Source organism: Suncus etruscus, chromosome 6 (assembly GCF_024139225.1).
Source record: "Suncus etruscus isolate mSunEtr1 chromosome 6, mSunEtr1.pri.cur, whole genome shotgun sequence".
In the NCBI taxonomy this organism is placed as follows: Eukaryota; Metazoa; Chordata; class Mammalia; order Eulipotyphla; family Soricidae; genus Suncus; species Suncus etruscus.
Genome location: NC_064853.1, coordinates 6781649 through 6799010, shown reverse-complemented (window position 1 = coordinate 6799010; position 17362 = coordinate 6781649). Strand labels below are relative to the sequence as shown.

At 49.6% G+C, this 17362-nt stretch overlaps 1 protein-coding gene across 1 annotated transcript; it reads left to right on the top strand.

Moving 5' to 3' along the window:
* The first annotated feature begins 316 nt into the window (after window positions 1–316).
* On the top strand, window positions 317–5434 carry MAD2L2 (mitotic arrest deficient 2 like 2). Its single transcript, XM_049775395.1, has 9 exons — window positions 317–460; window positions 516–575; window positions 687–805; window positions 2195–2266; window positions 2626–2726; window positions 3407–3501; window positions 4443–4516; window positions 4849–4941; window positions 5099–5434. The coding sequence occupies exons 2-9, from the start codon at window positions 536–538 to the stop codon at window positions 5138–5140; spliced, it is 636 nt and encodes a 211-aa protein (XP_049631352.1). The 5' UTR covers window positions 317–460; window positions 516–535; the 3' UTR covers window positions 5141–5434.
* The last annotated feature ends 11928 nt before the right edge of the window (window positions 5435–17362 follow it).

The following is a 17362-nucleotide window of genomic DNA, read 5'->3' as shown; positions in this document are numbered from 1 at the left end:
CGCTCAGAAATCTCTCCTGGCAGGCTCGAGGGGGAAATATATAGGATGCCAGGATTCGAACCACCGTCCTTCTGCATGCAAGGCAAAACGCCTTGCCTCCATGCTATCTCTTAGGCCCCTCAAGGCTTACTCCAGGAGATGCTCCAGGGAACCACTTGGAGCAATCCTGGGCACGGATGAAGCCCCGCCCTAACAACGCCCCGCCCTAGATACGCCCCGCCTCTAAGATCAACCACACCTACAACCCACCCGATTGGCTATTTTGTTGGTGGGCGTGGCCAATGAGGGCTAGGGCCCGGCGTCGCGCCTCTGACGTCAGTAGCCCGCGCCGGAACTGCGGGTTGAGCGGGAGGCGCAAGTGTCGCGCGCCTCGGCGGCGTCTTCCCCGCACCGGGGGTCGAACCCGGGTCGACCCGGGGGGGAGGTTCGGACCGGGGATTGTGTGATCTCCCGCTGCCCGCCCCCCAAAGACAGGCCCTGGGTCCGAGTGCAGCCCGGGCCTCACCCCTGCCCCGTCCCCAGGTCGGCGGGAAGGATGACCACGCTGACGCGGCAGGACCTCAACTTCGGCCAGGGTAGGTAGGAGCGGGGTGATCCCCATCCCTGGAGCTGGAGCTGGGGGACGGGCTGGCGGGCTTGGGGGGCCAGGCCTGGAGCTAACGCCCCGGCCTCTCTCTCCTCCGCAGTGGTGGCCGACGTGCTGTGCGAGTTCCTGGAGGTGGCGGTGCACCTGATCCTCTACGTGCGGGAGGTCTACCCGGTGGGCATCTTCCAGAAGCGCAAGAAGTACAACGTGCCGGTCCAGGTGAGTCAACCCCACCACCCCCACCTTGCATTGCATTGCATTGCCTCGCCTCCCTCCCTCCCTCCCACCCCCCGCAGGGCCTGCATCATCTAGGATGCTGCAAGGATGCATTTTCTTTGTTTATTGTTTTTGGGGCACAGCAGGTGGCGCTCAGGGGCTCACTCCTAGGTCTGCGCTCAGAAGTCTGCTCCTGGGGGTCGGAGAGATAGCATGGAGGTAGGGTGTTTGCCTTTGCATGTAGAAAGACGATGGTTCGAATCCCGGCATCCCATAGCGCGCCCCCCACCCCTTTGAGCCTGCCAGGAGCGATTTCTGACGCTGCTGAGTGTGACCCAAAGATATCCACTCCTGGCAGGCTCAGGGGGACCCTATGGGATGCTGGGCCTGGGATTCGAACCACCATCCATCTTGGATTTGACTGTATGCAAGGTAAATGCCCTACCGCTGTGCTATTGCTGCGGCCCTTTTATTTATTTATTTATTTATTTATTTATTTATTTATTTATTTATTTATTTATTTATTTTTTACTTTTGGGCCACACCTGGTGGTGCTCAGGGTTTACTCCTGGCTACTCTGTGCTCAAGAATTACTCCTGGCACCAGATGGGATGCTAGGAATGGAATCTGGGTCAGCTGTGTGCAAGGCAAGCACTCTACCCGCTGTGCTATCGTTTTCAAAGGCTTCCATCTCCTGGCCAGCCCACTCCTTCACTGGCCTGATTGCTGCCTTCCCAGTGGCCTGCCTCGCCACCGTTGTTCTTCTATATTGGAGTCTCCATTGCTGAAAGATTTATCCCTCAGATGAGGCATACCCTCATGGTTATATTTATTAATTGTGGTTTTCCGGATCATAAGAAACCTTCTGTATGAGAGCTTTGCCACTGGACCAATCCCAGGCTCCATGGTTGTATTAAATTTATTTAGGGACCAGAAAGAAAGGTAGGGTGCTTGCCTTGCATACTTCTAATTGGGGTTCGGTCGTCAGCATCCCATAAGATCCTCGTGAGCACTGCCAAAAAGTGATATTTGAATACAGAGGCAGGAATCATCCAGAGCATCACCATGTCTGGCCCCAAAACTAAAATAAATAGATTATTATCTTGGGCCACACTGGTAGAACTCTGGGTGACTCTCCCAGTTGATGATTTGGGAGTTGTTCCTGCCAGTGTTGGGGAGATCATTTAGAGCCAGGGGTTGATTGAACCCAGAGTTTGCGCACACAGAGCATGTGCTCTGCACTGTGAATTATTGCCTATTCACACATGTCTCTCCATCCTGCTCCCATCTGGGGACATTGGTCTTCCTGGCCAGGTTCCCCTGGGAACCCCTGGGGCTGAGGTGGCAGGTGGTTCCCGTGGGCGGTGCTTCACAGCTATTGCTTATGTGCAGATGTCCTGTCATCCAGAGCTGAACCAATACATCCAAGACACGCTGCATTGCGTCAAGCCACTGCTGGAGAAGGTGAGGTGCCAGCCACCCTACCCATCACCCCCTCATCACTGGCCAGTGCTGGGCAGCGGGGCATGTCTGGGCTGAGGGCACCAAGTTCACCTTGGCTGGCAGATTGGCTTCTCTCCGCCTCAGAGACTTCTGGGTTCCACGCTGCCGTCACTGCCATTCCAGCTTCATCCACCTTTGCTTATAGACACTGTGGGGTCCCCCGTGGACCTCATTTCTGGGCACAGTCCTGTCAGGAGTATGCTGCTATCCTGAGTCTGCCTTCTGAACATCTCCTTCCCTCCACCACCACCATGGAGGCTGCAGGGATGCTGGGGAGGGCCGAGGGGAGTGCCCCTGACTCTTAGAGCCTCTCCTTGCAGAATGATGTGGAGAAGGTGGTGGTGGTGATTTTGGACAAAGAGCATCGCCCAGTGGAGAAATTCGTCTTTGAGATCACCCAGCCTCCCTTGCTGTCCATCAAGTGAGCTGCCTGGTCTTCCTGGTTCCTCCCCCCAGTCAGGGCCAGCTGACAGTCCTACCCCCCACTGATGGCCTGTCACCCAGCTGACAGAGCCCCATCCCTCGTCCCACCACACATGGCTGGTTGCAACCTTTGCACAGGTGTCAGAGTCCAATTCAGTCCAAGGCATAGCTTCCCAGTCCAGTGTTCAATGGCAGGTGTTGGGTCTTGATCTAGGCAGTTTTTTTTTTTGTTTGTTTGTTTGTTTTGTTTTTTTGGTCTTGGGTCACACCCGGGTGCTCTCAGGGGTTACTTCTGGGTCTAGGCTCAGAAGTTGCTCCTGACAGTCTCAGGGGACCATATGGGATGTCAGGATTCGAACCACCTTCTATTCTGTGTTGGCTGTGTGCAGAGCAAATGCTTTACCGCTGTGCTATCGCTTCAGCCTCTGGATTTGGGTTGCATTAACTGTCTGCCTTGCTCAGGCGTGTCTGGGTACCCAAATCAGACCCCACCTTGCTTCCTGGCTGGGTCCGAGGTGTGAAGAGTGTGTGGGCTGTGCATGAACCACCTCAGGAGCACTTTCTGCCTCTCGCCCAGCCTAGTCTGGGTTGGATGATCAGGTGGAAGAGGCCTCCTGGCTCTGAGCTGAGGGGTACAGGGGGCGGAGGGCATAGGGTGACTACTGCCCCCCTCCCCAGTTCCGACTCGCTGCTGTCACACGTGGAACAGCTGCTCCGAGCATTTATCCTGAAGATCAGCGTTTGCGATGCAGTTCTGGACCATAATCCCCCAGGTGAGCACCCCAGTCTCGCTCCTGTCCCCTTGCCCTGGGTGTGCCATTGGTGGCACCCTTGGTTTGGTTGAATCTCAGGACCCTGTTTGGATGCACACAGCTTTGTCTTTTTTTTTTTTGTTTGTTTTTTTGTTTTTTAGCTACATCTGAGAGGCTCAAGGGTTCCTCCTGGCTCTGTGCTCAGAAATTAAGGGACCATATAGGATGCTGAGGATTGAATTTCAGTTGGCATCAAGCAAGGCAAACACCCTACTCACTGTGCTATTGCTCCAGCCCCAGCTTTATTTTATTTTTGTTTTTTTGGGTCATGCTGGCAGCATTCAGAGGTTACCGCTGGCTCTGCACTCACAGATTACTCCTGGCAGGTCTGGGAGACCATAAGGGATGCTGGAGATCGAATCCGGTCAGCCATTTGCAAGGCAAATGCACTGCCTGACGTATTAGCACTGGCCCCAGCTTTGTTTTTGTTTTTTTCCTGCCTATCTTTTTGTTCGCTGAAAGCCCAATATTTCCAGAAAGTCCCCCTTGACTTCAACTGACTCCAAGCTCTCTGGAGATTCCTTTTGGGTTTGCTTTTGGCCCTCATCTGGCGGTGCTGAGGGATGCTCCAGTTTCATACTTGTGGGTTGGACCCGCCAAATCTGGGGGACTTTGTGGGAGAGAACCCTTGTGGAGCCAGAGCGATAGCACAGTAGTAGGGTGTTTGTCTTGCATGCGGCTGACCCAAGACAGACCTGGGTTCCATTTCCGGAATCTCATATGGTCAGGAGCGATTTTTGTGTGTAGAGTCAGGAGTAACCTCTGAGCTCTGCTGATTTGGAGCCCCTCCTGCCCTCTGACCTACTGAGTGTCTGATTTAGGCTCACCTGTGGGCTGCTGATGAGCTGGCTGGGGAAGTGAATGGGGATGTTGAGGGGCCTGTCTTGATGTCCCCCCCCCAGGGTGCACATTTACAGTCTTGGTGCACACGCGGGAAGCTGCCACCCGGAACATGGAGAAGATCCAGGTCATCAAAGTGAGCAGACGATAGGCTGGTACAGGGGTCTGGGGGCTGTGTGTGGGCCACGTTATGGGAGGCACTGAGAAATGGGCTCTAGGCTTTGTGGGGGCAGGGGGTGCTCACTCGCCTGTTGGCTCCCCCAGGCCACCTGTCATTGGCTCTATCCATGGCCACTCACTCTGCACTGAGGGATAGAGCTCTGTGTAAGAGTCTGTATGTGTATCCATCCATCCAGAGAGAGAGAGAAGGAAGAGAGTGAGTTCTGGCCCGACAGTTTCCAAATGTGCAGCCCCATCTAGTCTAAGGACTAGTCCCTTCTGCTGTCCCCTTGTCCCCCACCCCCCCAGGACTTCCCCTGGATCCTGGCTGACGAGCAGGATGTCCACATGCATGACCCCCGGCTAATCCCCCTGAAAACCATGACTTCAGACATTTTAAAGGTAAGTTGCTGAGGCTGGACCCGCAGAGTCTCAGAGGGGCCCAGCGGGGGGTGGGAGGGCGGCGGGGGGGGGGGGGGGAGCCTAGACACCTCATATCTTCCCATCTCCAGCTGTCTACTCCAGCCTCCACATCCAAACGTCCGTTCTTGTCCTTTAGATGCAGCTCTATGTGGAAGAACGAGCTCAAAAAAGCAGCTGAGGGTGCCTGTTCCCCACTGTTGCCTCGTCTGTCCCCTCTGAGGGCCTCTGCCAGGGCGGAGCCACGGGACCCCCGATTCCAAGTGCTCTTACTGCCTTTGTGTCTGGACTGTACTGCCCAGCCGCCACAACGCACCACTCAGGGCCCGGGGCCCGCACCAAGGCCTTTTCCCAGGAGGGCCCTGTGGGGTGCTGGGACCCCGATTTCTCAGCCTTCCTGAGTTTGCCGGCCAACACTGTTTGTCTCCCAATACTGCGCTATGAATTGTTTTAATAAAGGAGCTCTATGGACTGAGCCAGGCTGGTGCTCCCTGGAGCGAGAGGGTCAGCGGCAAGTGAGCCTAAGGGTGTACGGATCAAGGCAGCCCCCTCGCCCCCGCTACCAGCCCCTGGCCCAAGCAAGTGCTACTGAAAATGTTTAGTACTATACAATTGCCCGATGAGCAGGAAGTCCCAGTGGCCTGTGTGCTTGCCTGAGAGCCTTGGCCAGGTCCCCGGTGGGGACCACAGGAGGATCAAAGCCTGCGCTTGGTGTATGTGCTGCTGAAACAAGCACAAACCCTGCCCTTGGAAGCTGGGTTTGGGGCCATTCTAGTGGGGCTGATGGTGACGCTGCTATTGGTGATGCGGGGCCCGTACCAGCCTGCTCAGAATAGGATGTCCTGGGCCCCGTGCTGGAAGAGGATGTAGCGCACACCGGGAGGGTAGTCCAAGAAAGTGTGGGAAACCTAAGGGTGCAAGAAGAAGAAACCAGAAGGCCCAGGTGGGGAGGTAGGGACAGAGCCAGGGGCCCATGCAACCTGGAGGGGCAAAACTGGACCCTCCTGGGAGAGCAGGGTCTGTCAGTGGCCTGAGGGTGCGGGGGTCTGACTTCTGTACAATTGGCATCTTTCCACTGGGGAATCTTTACAGGCCAAGGCTTGAAGGATGCCAAGGTGATGAAGTTGGCTGAGGTCAGTTTCACGTGAAGACAGTAGGTGCAGCTGCAATCAGTGAGGGGCGCGAATCTGTGGTGTGGGAAGGTGGGGAGCTCATGCTGGGCTCCAGGCACTGTATCTCTCTATGCCTCGAGAGCAGGCAGACAAGCAAATCACATGGCGCTCTGTCCCCAGAGAGTGGCCTTGTGCTGGTCATGGAGCCAGGACCAAGCTCAGATACCCCAGAACCCTCAGAATGGACAGTTGGGGATGTTCAGAGGCTGGAGCAAGGGGCTTTCCTGCACTGGGACTGCCCCTGCCCCCGACAGCGGGTGTCCACTTTACCAGTCCTTCACCATGATGTCTGGCTGTTAGTGGTCTACCAGCTCGTCCCAGTAGCCTTTGGCTTTGAGGTCCCCCAGCTGTGACTTGAGGCAAAACCTGGAGGATGGTGGGAGAGCAGGACAGTGGCAGCCCCCGGTGGACCTGGCATGGCACGTGACCCCTGACCCTTGGCTGGGCGCTCTGGGTCCCCTTCTATGCATCAACCACAGTTTAAAGCCCCTTGCCCCAGTTTCTGGGTAGGGCTGCCTGCTGCCGACCACCAAAGCTGAGTCCTGTTTGGAGACCTGAGTGTCTTACTCATAGGATGCGAGAAAGTATTTCATAACTTTGTTGTCTGGAAGGTTCCCTCTTTGATCTTCAGGGCCATAACTGGTGACGTTCAGGGGTTACTCCTGGCTGTGTGCTCAAATCATTTCTGGCAGGCTCTGGTATGCTGGGAATAGAACCTGGGTCTGTCCAATGTCATTCCAGCTCCCATTACATCTTTTTTTCTTTTGGTTTTTGGATCACACCCAGCAGCGTTTGGGTTACTCCTGGCTCTACACTCAGAAATCGCTCCTGGCAGGCTTGGGAGACCATATGGGATGGATTCGAACCACCAACCTTCTGCATGCAAAGCAACTGCCCTACCTCCATGCTATCTCTCCGCCCCCTGCCCCCAACCACCATCCTTCCAGGATCAGCTGATTGCAAGGCTAACACTCTACCGCTGTGCTATCTCTCTGGCCCCCTCATTACATCTTTTAAGTGGACAGATGCAGGCCGTGTAATGGACTCTGGGTCTGGGCTAGGTGGGTCCTGTGACAGCTGCCATTTGTTAAGTCCCTAAGACAAGGAGTGTGGTTCTGGTGAAATGACAAGGAGACAGATTAATAAAGCAATTCTGGCTGAAGGAGTCCACTACATGGGCTGCTTTTATTGGGCCTCACAAAGCACGGTGGATCTGATCAGAACTCGGTTTCCTTTTAAGACGAGGGATGGGCTGGAGCAGTTCAAGGTGGTGTGGGGGCTTGATGTGTTCTCCAAGCCTTGGGGAGCTGGCCATGGCATGGAGGTGGATGGGGGTGGGATAGGGTAGTGCTCCCTGAAACCCCAAATCCATCCCACCACTTCACGGCTCACCCAATTCAGCTCCCAAAACAGGTCCAGCCAGCCTGAGCTTCTTGGAGGCCAGGGATGTCTGGAGTTGACTGACAGTGAAAAAAATCTCCATCTGGCTTTCCTTCCCACCCCAGGCCCAGGGATATGCCCCCTGACCAGGCCTGTCCTCCACACTCAGGGTGATCAGCCAGATGTGACCTTTCCTGCTGCTTGTACCATTAGGTGGCCAGCCCAGTGTCTGTTCTGGGAGCCTCTGGAGCAATGGCAGAGAAGGGAGTGACTTGAACCACCTCAATCAGGGACCCTCGCTCTTAAAAGGGGCCTCTGAAGAGCTCTCCTGCAGGCTCTGGTTGGGGTGAAAAAGCTCCCTTCAATCCCAGCATGTCTATCACTATGGCACATTTGACTGGACTACACCTTTTTTTTTTTTTTGGTTTGGGCCATACCTGGAGGTGCTCAGGGGTTACTCTTGGCTCTGTGCTCAATAATCACTCCTAGCATGCATGGAGGACCATATGGGATGTTGGGAATTGAACCACCATCTGTCTTGGTTTTGCCACGTGCAAGGCAAGCGCCCTACCACTGTGCTATCTTTGGTTGCTCCTTACTGCCTTTTTGTTCTTTGAAAGCCCAATATCTCCAGATAGACCCCCTTGATTTCAGCAGGCTCCAGGCTCTCTGTAGACACTGTTTGGGTTTGATTTTGGCCTTCACCTGTCGGTGACGAGGGATATTCAGTTTCATACTTGTGGGTTGGACCCACAGGGCTGTGGACTTTGTGGAAGAGAACCCAGACCTGTGCTAAGTTCGTGGAGCCCCTCCTACCCCCTGTCCTGCTGAGTACCTGATTTACTCTCGCCTGTGGGCTGCTGAGAAGCTGGCTGGGGAAGTGAATGGGGACAGTGAGAAGGGGCTGTGAGGTATATAGAGGTCTTTGTAATATTTCTTTTGTGTATCTGTTTCCTCTGCCTGCTTTTTCCCCTTCCCCACTTTGGGGAGGGGCACAGTTTGGAGGCAGGTAGCTGAGGAAGTGAAGCTTTTTGTTGCAGGCTTGCAAGCTCCGGAATTGGAGTGACTGGCTTGCTGGTGAACTGTTTGTGTTCAAGTTTCTTGCATCTTTTTACTCTCATACCTGTGTGGATTATTTACTGCAGATCTGTAGGGTTGGAACTGCTTTCCCTGTCCTTGCCAGATAGGGAAATGGGAATTCACTTTCCCTTTTGGGATCTGTGGGATAACCAAACTTTAACCCAACACCCAGAGATCATCACCTTGATTCATCTGGCACGTGGACAGACTGCAACTCAGCCCTCAGCAACTGTGAGTGAAATAGTTCTTTGGAAAATCCCCTCAATTCTTCTCTGATGACTGATGTGGTTAAATGTGTGGATTATGCCATCTTGTTTCAAACAGATTGGGTTCGTTTTTGTGTTACCTTTTGGCTTTAGGTTGGCTGTGGTCTGCATTGCCAATGAAATTATATAATTACATTGCTACTTCTCCTGTCCTGCATATATCCTTAATTTTTTGTTTGTTTGTTTTTTTGGGCCACACCCTTATGATGCTCAGGGGTTACCCTGGGTAAGCGCTCAGAAATTGCCCCTGGCTTGGGGGACCATATGGGACGCCGGGGATCAAACCATGGTCCTGATCCTTGGTTAGCGCTTGTAAGGCAGACACCTTACCTCTAGCGCCACCTCACCGGCCCCTATCCTTGATTATTGCTGGAGTTTGAATATTGGAAAATATCATCCTTTTGAGCTATTAAGGGATAAAAAGAATAAGAATAGGGGCCAGAGAGATAGCATGGAGGTAGGGCGTTTGCTTCCCATGCAGAAGGATGGTGGTTTGAATCCCAGCATCCCATAGGGTCCCCTGAACCTGCCAGGGGTGATTTCTGAGCGTGGAGTCAGGATTAACCCTTGAGTGCTGCCGGGAGTGACCAAAAAAAGAGGGGCCAGGGAGATAGCACAGCGGCATTTGCCCTGCAAGCAGCCGATCCAGGAGCTAAAGTGATTGGTTCAAATCCCGGCATCCCCTATGTTCCCCCGTGCCTGCCAGGAGCTATTTCTGAGCAGATAGCCAGGAGTAACCCCTGACCACTGCCGAGTGTGGCCCAAACCCCCACACACACACAAAAATTAAGAATAGTGAATCACTTCCCACTATAGAAAATAAAAGCCTTTATCCTATGCAGACTTGGGCCCAAGCTAAAGGGTTAGAAAAACATAGTTCTCCTCCTATATCAACCACTAGCGCACACCACCTGTACTAAATCCGCAGGTGAACCCCAATTCTATTAATGATGGCATGATAATTAATATGCAATCTGGTTCTGAAGCAGAGAATGAATCACCAAATCCATCAGCCATGCCACAAAGCCCTTGTCGAAGTAATCTTGTCAACCAAGGTCCAGTCCCTTTATCTGGGGTAAATGACTCAGTCTATGAACCTCTTGTGATGGGCGAAGTAACTCAGTTTAAAAAGTCCTATACAGAATTCGGTCCAATATCACCATATTGTGTGGAGTTATTAAAGTATTGGTGTAAAAAAATCAGCTTGGATTCTCCATGATTCCAAACAATAGTGAATATGAGGCCAACCACACCTCAGTGTGTTGAGTGGGAAATGTTTTATGCAAAAAGAGTTAAAACCAAGCTTTATTGCCCTGATAATACTAGAAAACAAGTTGCTGGAGTGACCTTATAAGAAATGTTTATGGGTGAGAATCAATATTCGACTATTCATGGGCAAATCTGCTTTACCATGGACTGTATTGAACATTGTTAAATATATAGCTTTATGCACCTGGGAAAAAATAGATTCAATTAATGAATATTCAGGGAATTTCCTCAAAATTACCCACGGCAATTTTGAGTCAGATATGGTTCTTATAGGGAGGTTACAGCATACACTCAAATTATGAGTGAAAGACCTGAATATGAGAACATTTCTTGAAAAGAACTTGGCTTAACACAATGCTAATGAAAAATGTAAGGCAATTTTGCTGCCTCTGATTGATACAACGGATATTAATGATTTGCTCAAAGCATGTCGGAATTTGCCACATATAACCGAACTCCCAACCTCCATAAACTCTGTAAAGTCTTTCACATCAACAAAGGGTACCCAGACCCTTTCCCAGAGGGGACAAAACACAATCAGGAAGCCAGGATTTTGCCCTAAGAGCACAAAGGGTCATCACTGGGCTATAGATTGTTTCTCCTTAGTGAATTATTTTGATCATTACCACGGGAGGAGACAAAATAGTTGCTTCCATTGTGGAAAGCCAGGTCAAATCAAAAGAAATTCTGATTCCTTATAAAGTCTGCTCCCCTGGGGCCCATACCTGCTATGCAGAGAAACTAGAGCAGGGGCCAGTCCCAGGCCCACAAAATCAGGGATCCCTCCCATCAATAATAATGCTTGCTGGTCCAGTTTAAGGAAATTCTGTAGCATAAAGTATCTCAGCCCTGCAAACTCTGGTAGTGGAGCCTTGGAAATTATATTCCCAGAGAATTTAACCCTAACTCTGTCTGGATCTTTAGAATGGGTATATTTACATAACAAACACTATGATGCCCAATTTAGAACTGATTTTTGTGTGTGTGTGGTTTTTGGGTCACACCCAGCAGTGCTCAGGGATTACTCCTGGCTCCATGCTCAGAAATTGCTTCTGGCAGGCACGAGGGACCATATGGGACGCCAGGATTTGAACCAATAACCTTCTGCATGAAAGGCAAACGCCTTACCTCCATGCTATCTCTTTGGCCCCAAGAACTGATTTCTGCCCTTATCATTAAAGCAGGGCTCAGAACAGTTTCTTTGCTGGGTTTTGATCCAGACACAATAATCCTGCCAGTATTTAAATAAGAAATTGAGGGCCTGGAGAGATAGCACTTCGGTGTTTGCCTTGCAAGCAGCTGATCCAGGACCAAAGGTGGTTGGTTCGAATCCCGGTGTCCCATATGGTCCCCCGTGCCTGCCAGGAGCTATTTCTGAGCAGACAGCCAGGAGTAACCCCTGAGCAACGCCGGATGTGGCCCCAAAAAAACAAAAAACAAAAAAAAACACACACACACATTTGTTTTTTTGTTTGTTTGTTTTTGTTGTTGTTTTTTATTTTTAGGTCACACCCAAGGGCACTCAGGGGTTATTCCTGGCTTTATGCTCAGAAATCGCTCCTGGCAGGCTAGGGGGACCATATGGGATGCTGGGATTCGAACCACCATCCTGCATACAAGGCAAACGCCTTACCTCCATTCTATCTCTCTGGCCCCGTTTGTTATATTTTCAATTATTCAGTCATTTCCAATACCAGATGCCCAGGTGTTTTAGATAGATGGGTCTTCTTCCAGGAAGGGAAGAATTTCTGGAGATTCACTGAAAAGTGTAGAAATACATATTAATTATAGAGTCCTGGATGGTGATGAATGGATGGTGAGACCTTTGTCTGCCGGCCTGGGCCATCCGTCTGCTGGCCGGTCTCAGGATTCAGGGTAGCCTCGAGGAAATGATCCACAGCAGTCATGAAGTTTCAGGAGACATTAGGTTTATTCAAGGTCCTGGCCATCAAGAGTAGCTTCTAAGCTTAAACCCTTTTTTGTTTTGTTTTGTTTTTCTGTTTGTGGGTCTTACCTGGCAGTGCTCAGGGGTTACTCCTGACTCTACACTCAGAAATCCCTCCTGGCAGACTCGGGGGACCATTTGGGGTGCCGGGATTCCAACCACTGTCCTTCTGCATGCAAGGCAAACAAATGCTTTACCTCATGCTGTCTCTCAGGCCCCTAAGCTTAAACCTTTTAAGCAGCCTATTTCAGCCATCCAGCCTTTCAACCTGTTTCCTCTTCCTCCAGCCATTTCCTTCTAAATCTGTCTCTCTACATCCCTCAGACAACCCCTTTGTAACCTTCCATAGATCCCTCCAGAAGTGGACTGATCTGCCTCTCCAGGTGAAATTAGCATTTAGCCTCAGCCTTATGGAGTGACAAAAACAACAGTTTTTCTAATTACAAGTTTGCAGAACAGGTGAAATTAGCCATCCTGATTTATTTGCTCTCCCACATAACAGGACCATGTAATATTGTAAGCGATTCTGGGTATGTTGTGGGCCTATTCCCTGGAATAATCACAGCTTCCCTCTCAATGCAAATAACCCAAACCATACAGAATTTACTTAAACAATTACAGTATATTCTCCAGAAATGGCTGAGCCCATCTTTTTTTTTTTTTTTTTTTTTTTGGTTTTTGGTTTTTGGGCCATACCTGGCAGTGCTCAGGGATTACTCCTGGGTCTATACTTAGAAATCGCTCCTGGCAGGCTCGGGGAACCATCTGGGATGCCGGATTCGAACTACCATCCTTCTGCATACAAGGCAAACGCCCTGCCTCCATGCTATCTCTCCGGCCCCATGAGTCCATCTTCATAACCCATATTGCAGCACATTCAGGACTTCTAGGACCAATGGCTCAAGGGAATAAGATTGCTGATCCATTGGTAATGGCTATATTTAAAACACCTTCTGAAGAAAGTTAAGCTCTTCATACTAATGCCTACCGTCTACATGCGAATTATTATATTCCATGGCAATTTGTAGAAAAATGCACCATATATGCACCTCTAAATAAAAAAACTAATGTCGCCAGAGCAAATCCTAGAAGTTTACAGACTACTGAATTTTGGCAGGTGGATGTTACTTATACAGACTTTTTTCAAACAAACAAACAAAAAACAAACAAGCCCCATATCTCCCTGTGATTGTGGACACTTATTTCTGATTTATATGGGTAATACCTATGTCTTTGCAGAGAGCTAAAGAAGTTTCTTTTCTTTTCTTTTTCTTTTTTGGGTTTTGGGCCACACCCGGTGATGCTCAGTAGTTACTCTTGGCTATGGACTCAGAAATTGCCCCTGACTTGGGGGACCATATAGGATGCCGGGGGATCGAACCGCAGTCCGTCCTAAGTCAGCCATGTGCAAGGCAAATGCTTTACTCCGGCCCCAGAAGTTTCTACTTTTTACTGCAGTGTTTTTCTGAAATAGAAATTCCATATTCCAGGCCCGGAGAGATAGCGCAGCGGTGTTTGCCTTGCAAGCAGCCGATCCAGGACCAAAGGTGGTTGGTTCGAATCCCGGTGTCCCATATGGTCCCCCGTGCCTGCCAGGAGCTATTTCTGAGCAGAGAGTTAGGAGTAACCCCTGAGCATCGCCGAGTGTGGCCCAAAAACCAAAAAAAAAAAAAAAAAAAAAGAAATTCCATATTCCATTAAAACTGATAATGGACCCATCTACATCAGTAAAACTTTTGAATTCTTAAGTAAGGAGTGACAAATTAAGTATATAAAAGGAATACCCTGTAACTGTTGTGGGCAAGCCACTATGGAAAGGATTCACAGAACTTTAAAAACTCAACTACTAAAATACAGAAAAAGAGGGGCTGGACAGATAGCATGGAGGTAAGGTGTTTGACTTGCATGCAAAAGGTTGGTGGTTCAAATCCCGGCATCCCATATGGTCCCCCGAGCCTGCCAGGAGCGATTTCTGAGCATAGAGGAGGAGTAACCCTTGAGCACTACCGGGTATGACCCAAAAATCAAAAATAAAAATAAAAAAAATACAGAAAAAGAGGTTTGCAACCGACTGACCTTTTGTCATTGACTTTATTTTCATTAAAGTACTTGAATTTACCCCAAGGAGAATCTTACACTGCAGCTGACAGGCATTTTAAAGAAGACATGCAGAAGCAGGAAACATTCCACACCCTATTTGGATTAAGGTTATTGATAAATCAAATGCTCGGTTATCTTCTCATTAGAGGGAGAGGATATGCTTACGTTTTTACAAATGATAACTCTGCCAAGAAATTCTGGGTCCAACTGCACCTTGTCAGAAATCGGGAAACCACAAATGACAAGGCTTGGACACCTGTGACTGCAAACTCTCCTTCTGATTAAATACAAACCACTTGAGAGACTTACAACAACAGTCACTTTGCTGAAACCTCAGCAGCTTGAGTGAGACTGTTAATAGTGACCATTCCCAACACCCTGGGACAGAACAGGAGAGAGTGGAACCTGCCTTCACTGGACTACAAAATTTGAGAAACTCATGCTACATGAATTCATATTGCATATTGTAGAATAGTCCAAACTTGACACTTTTTTTGTTGTTGTTGTTGTTTTTGGTTTTTGGGCCAAACCCAGCGGTGCTCAAGGGTTACTACTGGCTGTCTGCTCAGAAAAAGCTCCTGGCAAGCAAGGTGGACCATATGGGACACCGGGATTCAAACCAACCACCTTTGGTCCTGGATCGGCTGCTTGCAAGACAAACACCGCTGTGCTATCTCTAATAATAATATAAATTATATTATTTATATAATGTATAAATACATTAACAGTCTTAATGTATTTTTTTAGAGTTGAGAGATGATGACATAGATTATTGCAACTTCTGCAACACTAAATGAGATTTTTTGAAGAAAATATATATGTGGAAATTAACACTAGTGGTGATAATACATTTGAAACACTTTGCTATTGATGGCAAGCAAATTGAAAAACTATAAACTTGGGCCCGGAGAGATAGCACAGCAGCGTTTGCCTTGCAAGCAGCCGATCCAGGACCAAAGGTGGTTGGTTCGAATCCCGGTGTCCCATATGGTCCCCCGTGCCTGCCAGGAGCTATTTCTGAGCAGACAGCCAGGAGTAACCCCTGAGCACTGTCGGGTGTGGCCCAAAAACCTAAAAAAAGAAAAAGAAAAAAAAGAAAAACTACAAACTTATGTGGAATTTCCTCTAGAAGACTTCAATTGATCACAGTTAAACCCTGAGTTAAAAAGACAAGATTGGGGGGCCGGGCAGTGGTGCTAGAGGTAAGGTGCTTGCCTTGCCTGCGCTAGCCTTGGACGGACAGCGGTTCGATCCCCCGGTGTCCCATATGGTCCCCAAGCCAGGAGCAACTTCTGAGCGCATAACCAGGAGTAACCCCTGAGCGTCACTGGGTGTGGCCCAAAAACCAAAAAAAAAAAAAAGACAAGATTGGTGGGGAGAGTGAAAAAAAAAAGGGCCCGGAGAGATAGCACAGAGGCGTTTGCCTTGCAAGCAGCCGATCCAGGACCAAAGGTGGTTGGTTCGAATCCCTGTGTCCCATATGGTCCCCCGTGCCTGCCAGGAGCTATTTCTGAGCAGACAGCCAGGAGTAACCCCTGAGCACGCCGGTGAGGCCAAAAAACAAAAACAAACAAAACAAAACAAAAAAAAGAGCGGTTGCACAAGTGGTAGGGCGTTTGACTTGCATGCGCTAACCTAGGATGGACCACAGTTCGATCCCCCAGCATCCCATATGGTCCCCCAAGCCAGGAGCAATTTCTGAGCGCATAGACAGGAGTAATCCGAGTAGTGACACTCTTCTAAGAACCTTTCAGGGGCCAGAGAGATAGCACAGAGGAAGAGCGTTTGCCTTGCAAGCAACCGATCCAGAACCTTTCAGCATAAACTCTGGGGATTGTGAAATAATCTTCATTGGAATTTGTAGCTGGTTCTTGACTCGTTTCTGGATTTGGACACCTTGTTTTCAGGCCTAAAAGTTTCTCAGCATTTTTCCATTTGGTGCAGCAATGCAAACTGCTGCTTGTTGTTTAGCTTACATTTATCTTGTCATTTTAGGGCCCATTTCTCATTTTCCATGTTGTTTTAAACTTTTTTATACTAAAGAAGGGGTAAATGTGAGATATATAGAGTTCTTTGTATCAGTTCTCTTTTATATCTGTTTTCTCTGCTTGCTTTTTCCTCTCCCCCTTTCCCTAGAGAGGAATAGGAGGTAGGTAACTGAGAAAGCAACTTTTTGCTGTAGGCTTGCAAGATCCTGGAGTGGAGCAGTTGGCTTGTCCTCGCTAAGCACTCAGAAATTGCCCCTAACGGGTCCGGAGAGATAGTACAGAGGCATTTGCCTTGCAAGCAGCCAATCCAGGACCAAAGATGGTTGGTTCGAATCCCGGTGTCCCATATGGTCCCCCGTACCAGCCAGGAGCTATTTCTTTTTTTTTTTGTTTTTGGTTTTTGGGCCACACCCTGTGAGGCTCAGGGGTTACTCCTGGCTATGCGCTCAGAAGTTGCTCCTGGCTTCTTGGGGGACCATATGGGATGCCGGGGGATCGAACCACGGTCCGTCCTAGGCTAGCGCAGGCAAGGCAGGCACCTTACCTCCAGCGCCACCGCCCGGCCCCAGAAGCTATTTCTGAGCAGACAGCCAGGAGTAACACCTGAGCACCACCCGGTGTGGCCCCCCCCCAAAAAAAATTGCCCCTGGCTTGGGGGGACCATATGGGACGCTGGGGGATTGAACCGCGGTCTCAATCTTTCCTTGGCTAGCACTTGCAAGGCAGACACCTTATCTCTAGTGCCACCTCGCTGGCCCCAATGTTTAGCTATTTAATTGGATTCTTTTTCTTTCAGATATAAAGCATTAAGGTTATCAATATGGATAACAATATAGTAGATCTGTGAATACAATATAAGGGAAGCAGAAAACTAAATATACGAGTTTCTTGCCTCTTTTTACCCTCATATCTCTGTGGATTTTTTTTTTGTTTGTTTTGGTTTGGTTTGGTTTGGTTTTTGGGCTATACCTGGTGACCCTCAGAATTACTCCTGGCTATGCACTCAGAAATTGCTCTTGGCGGGGCCGGAGAGGTGGCTCTAGAAGTAAGGTGTTTGCCTTGCAAGCGCTAGCCAAGGAAGGACCAAGGTGTGCCATATGGTCCCCCCAAGCCAGGGGCAATTTCTGAGCACTTAGCCAGGAGTAACCCCTGAGCATCAAATGGGTGTGGCCCAAAAAACAAAACAAAACAAAACAAAAAGAA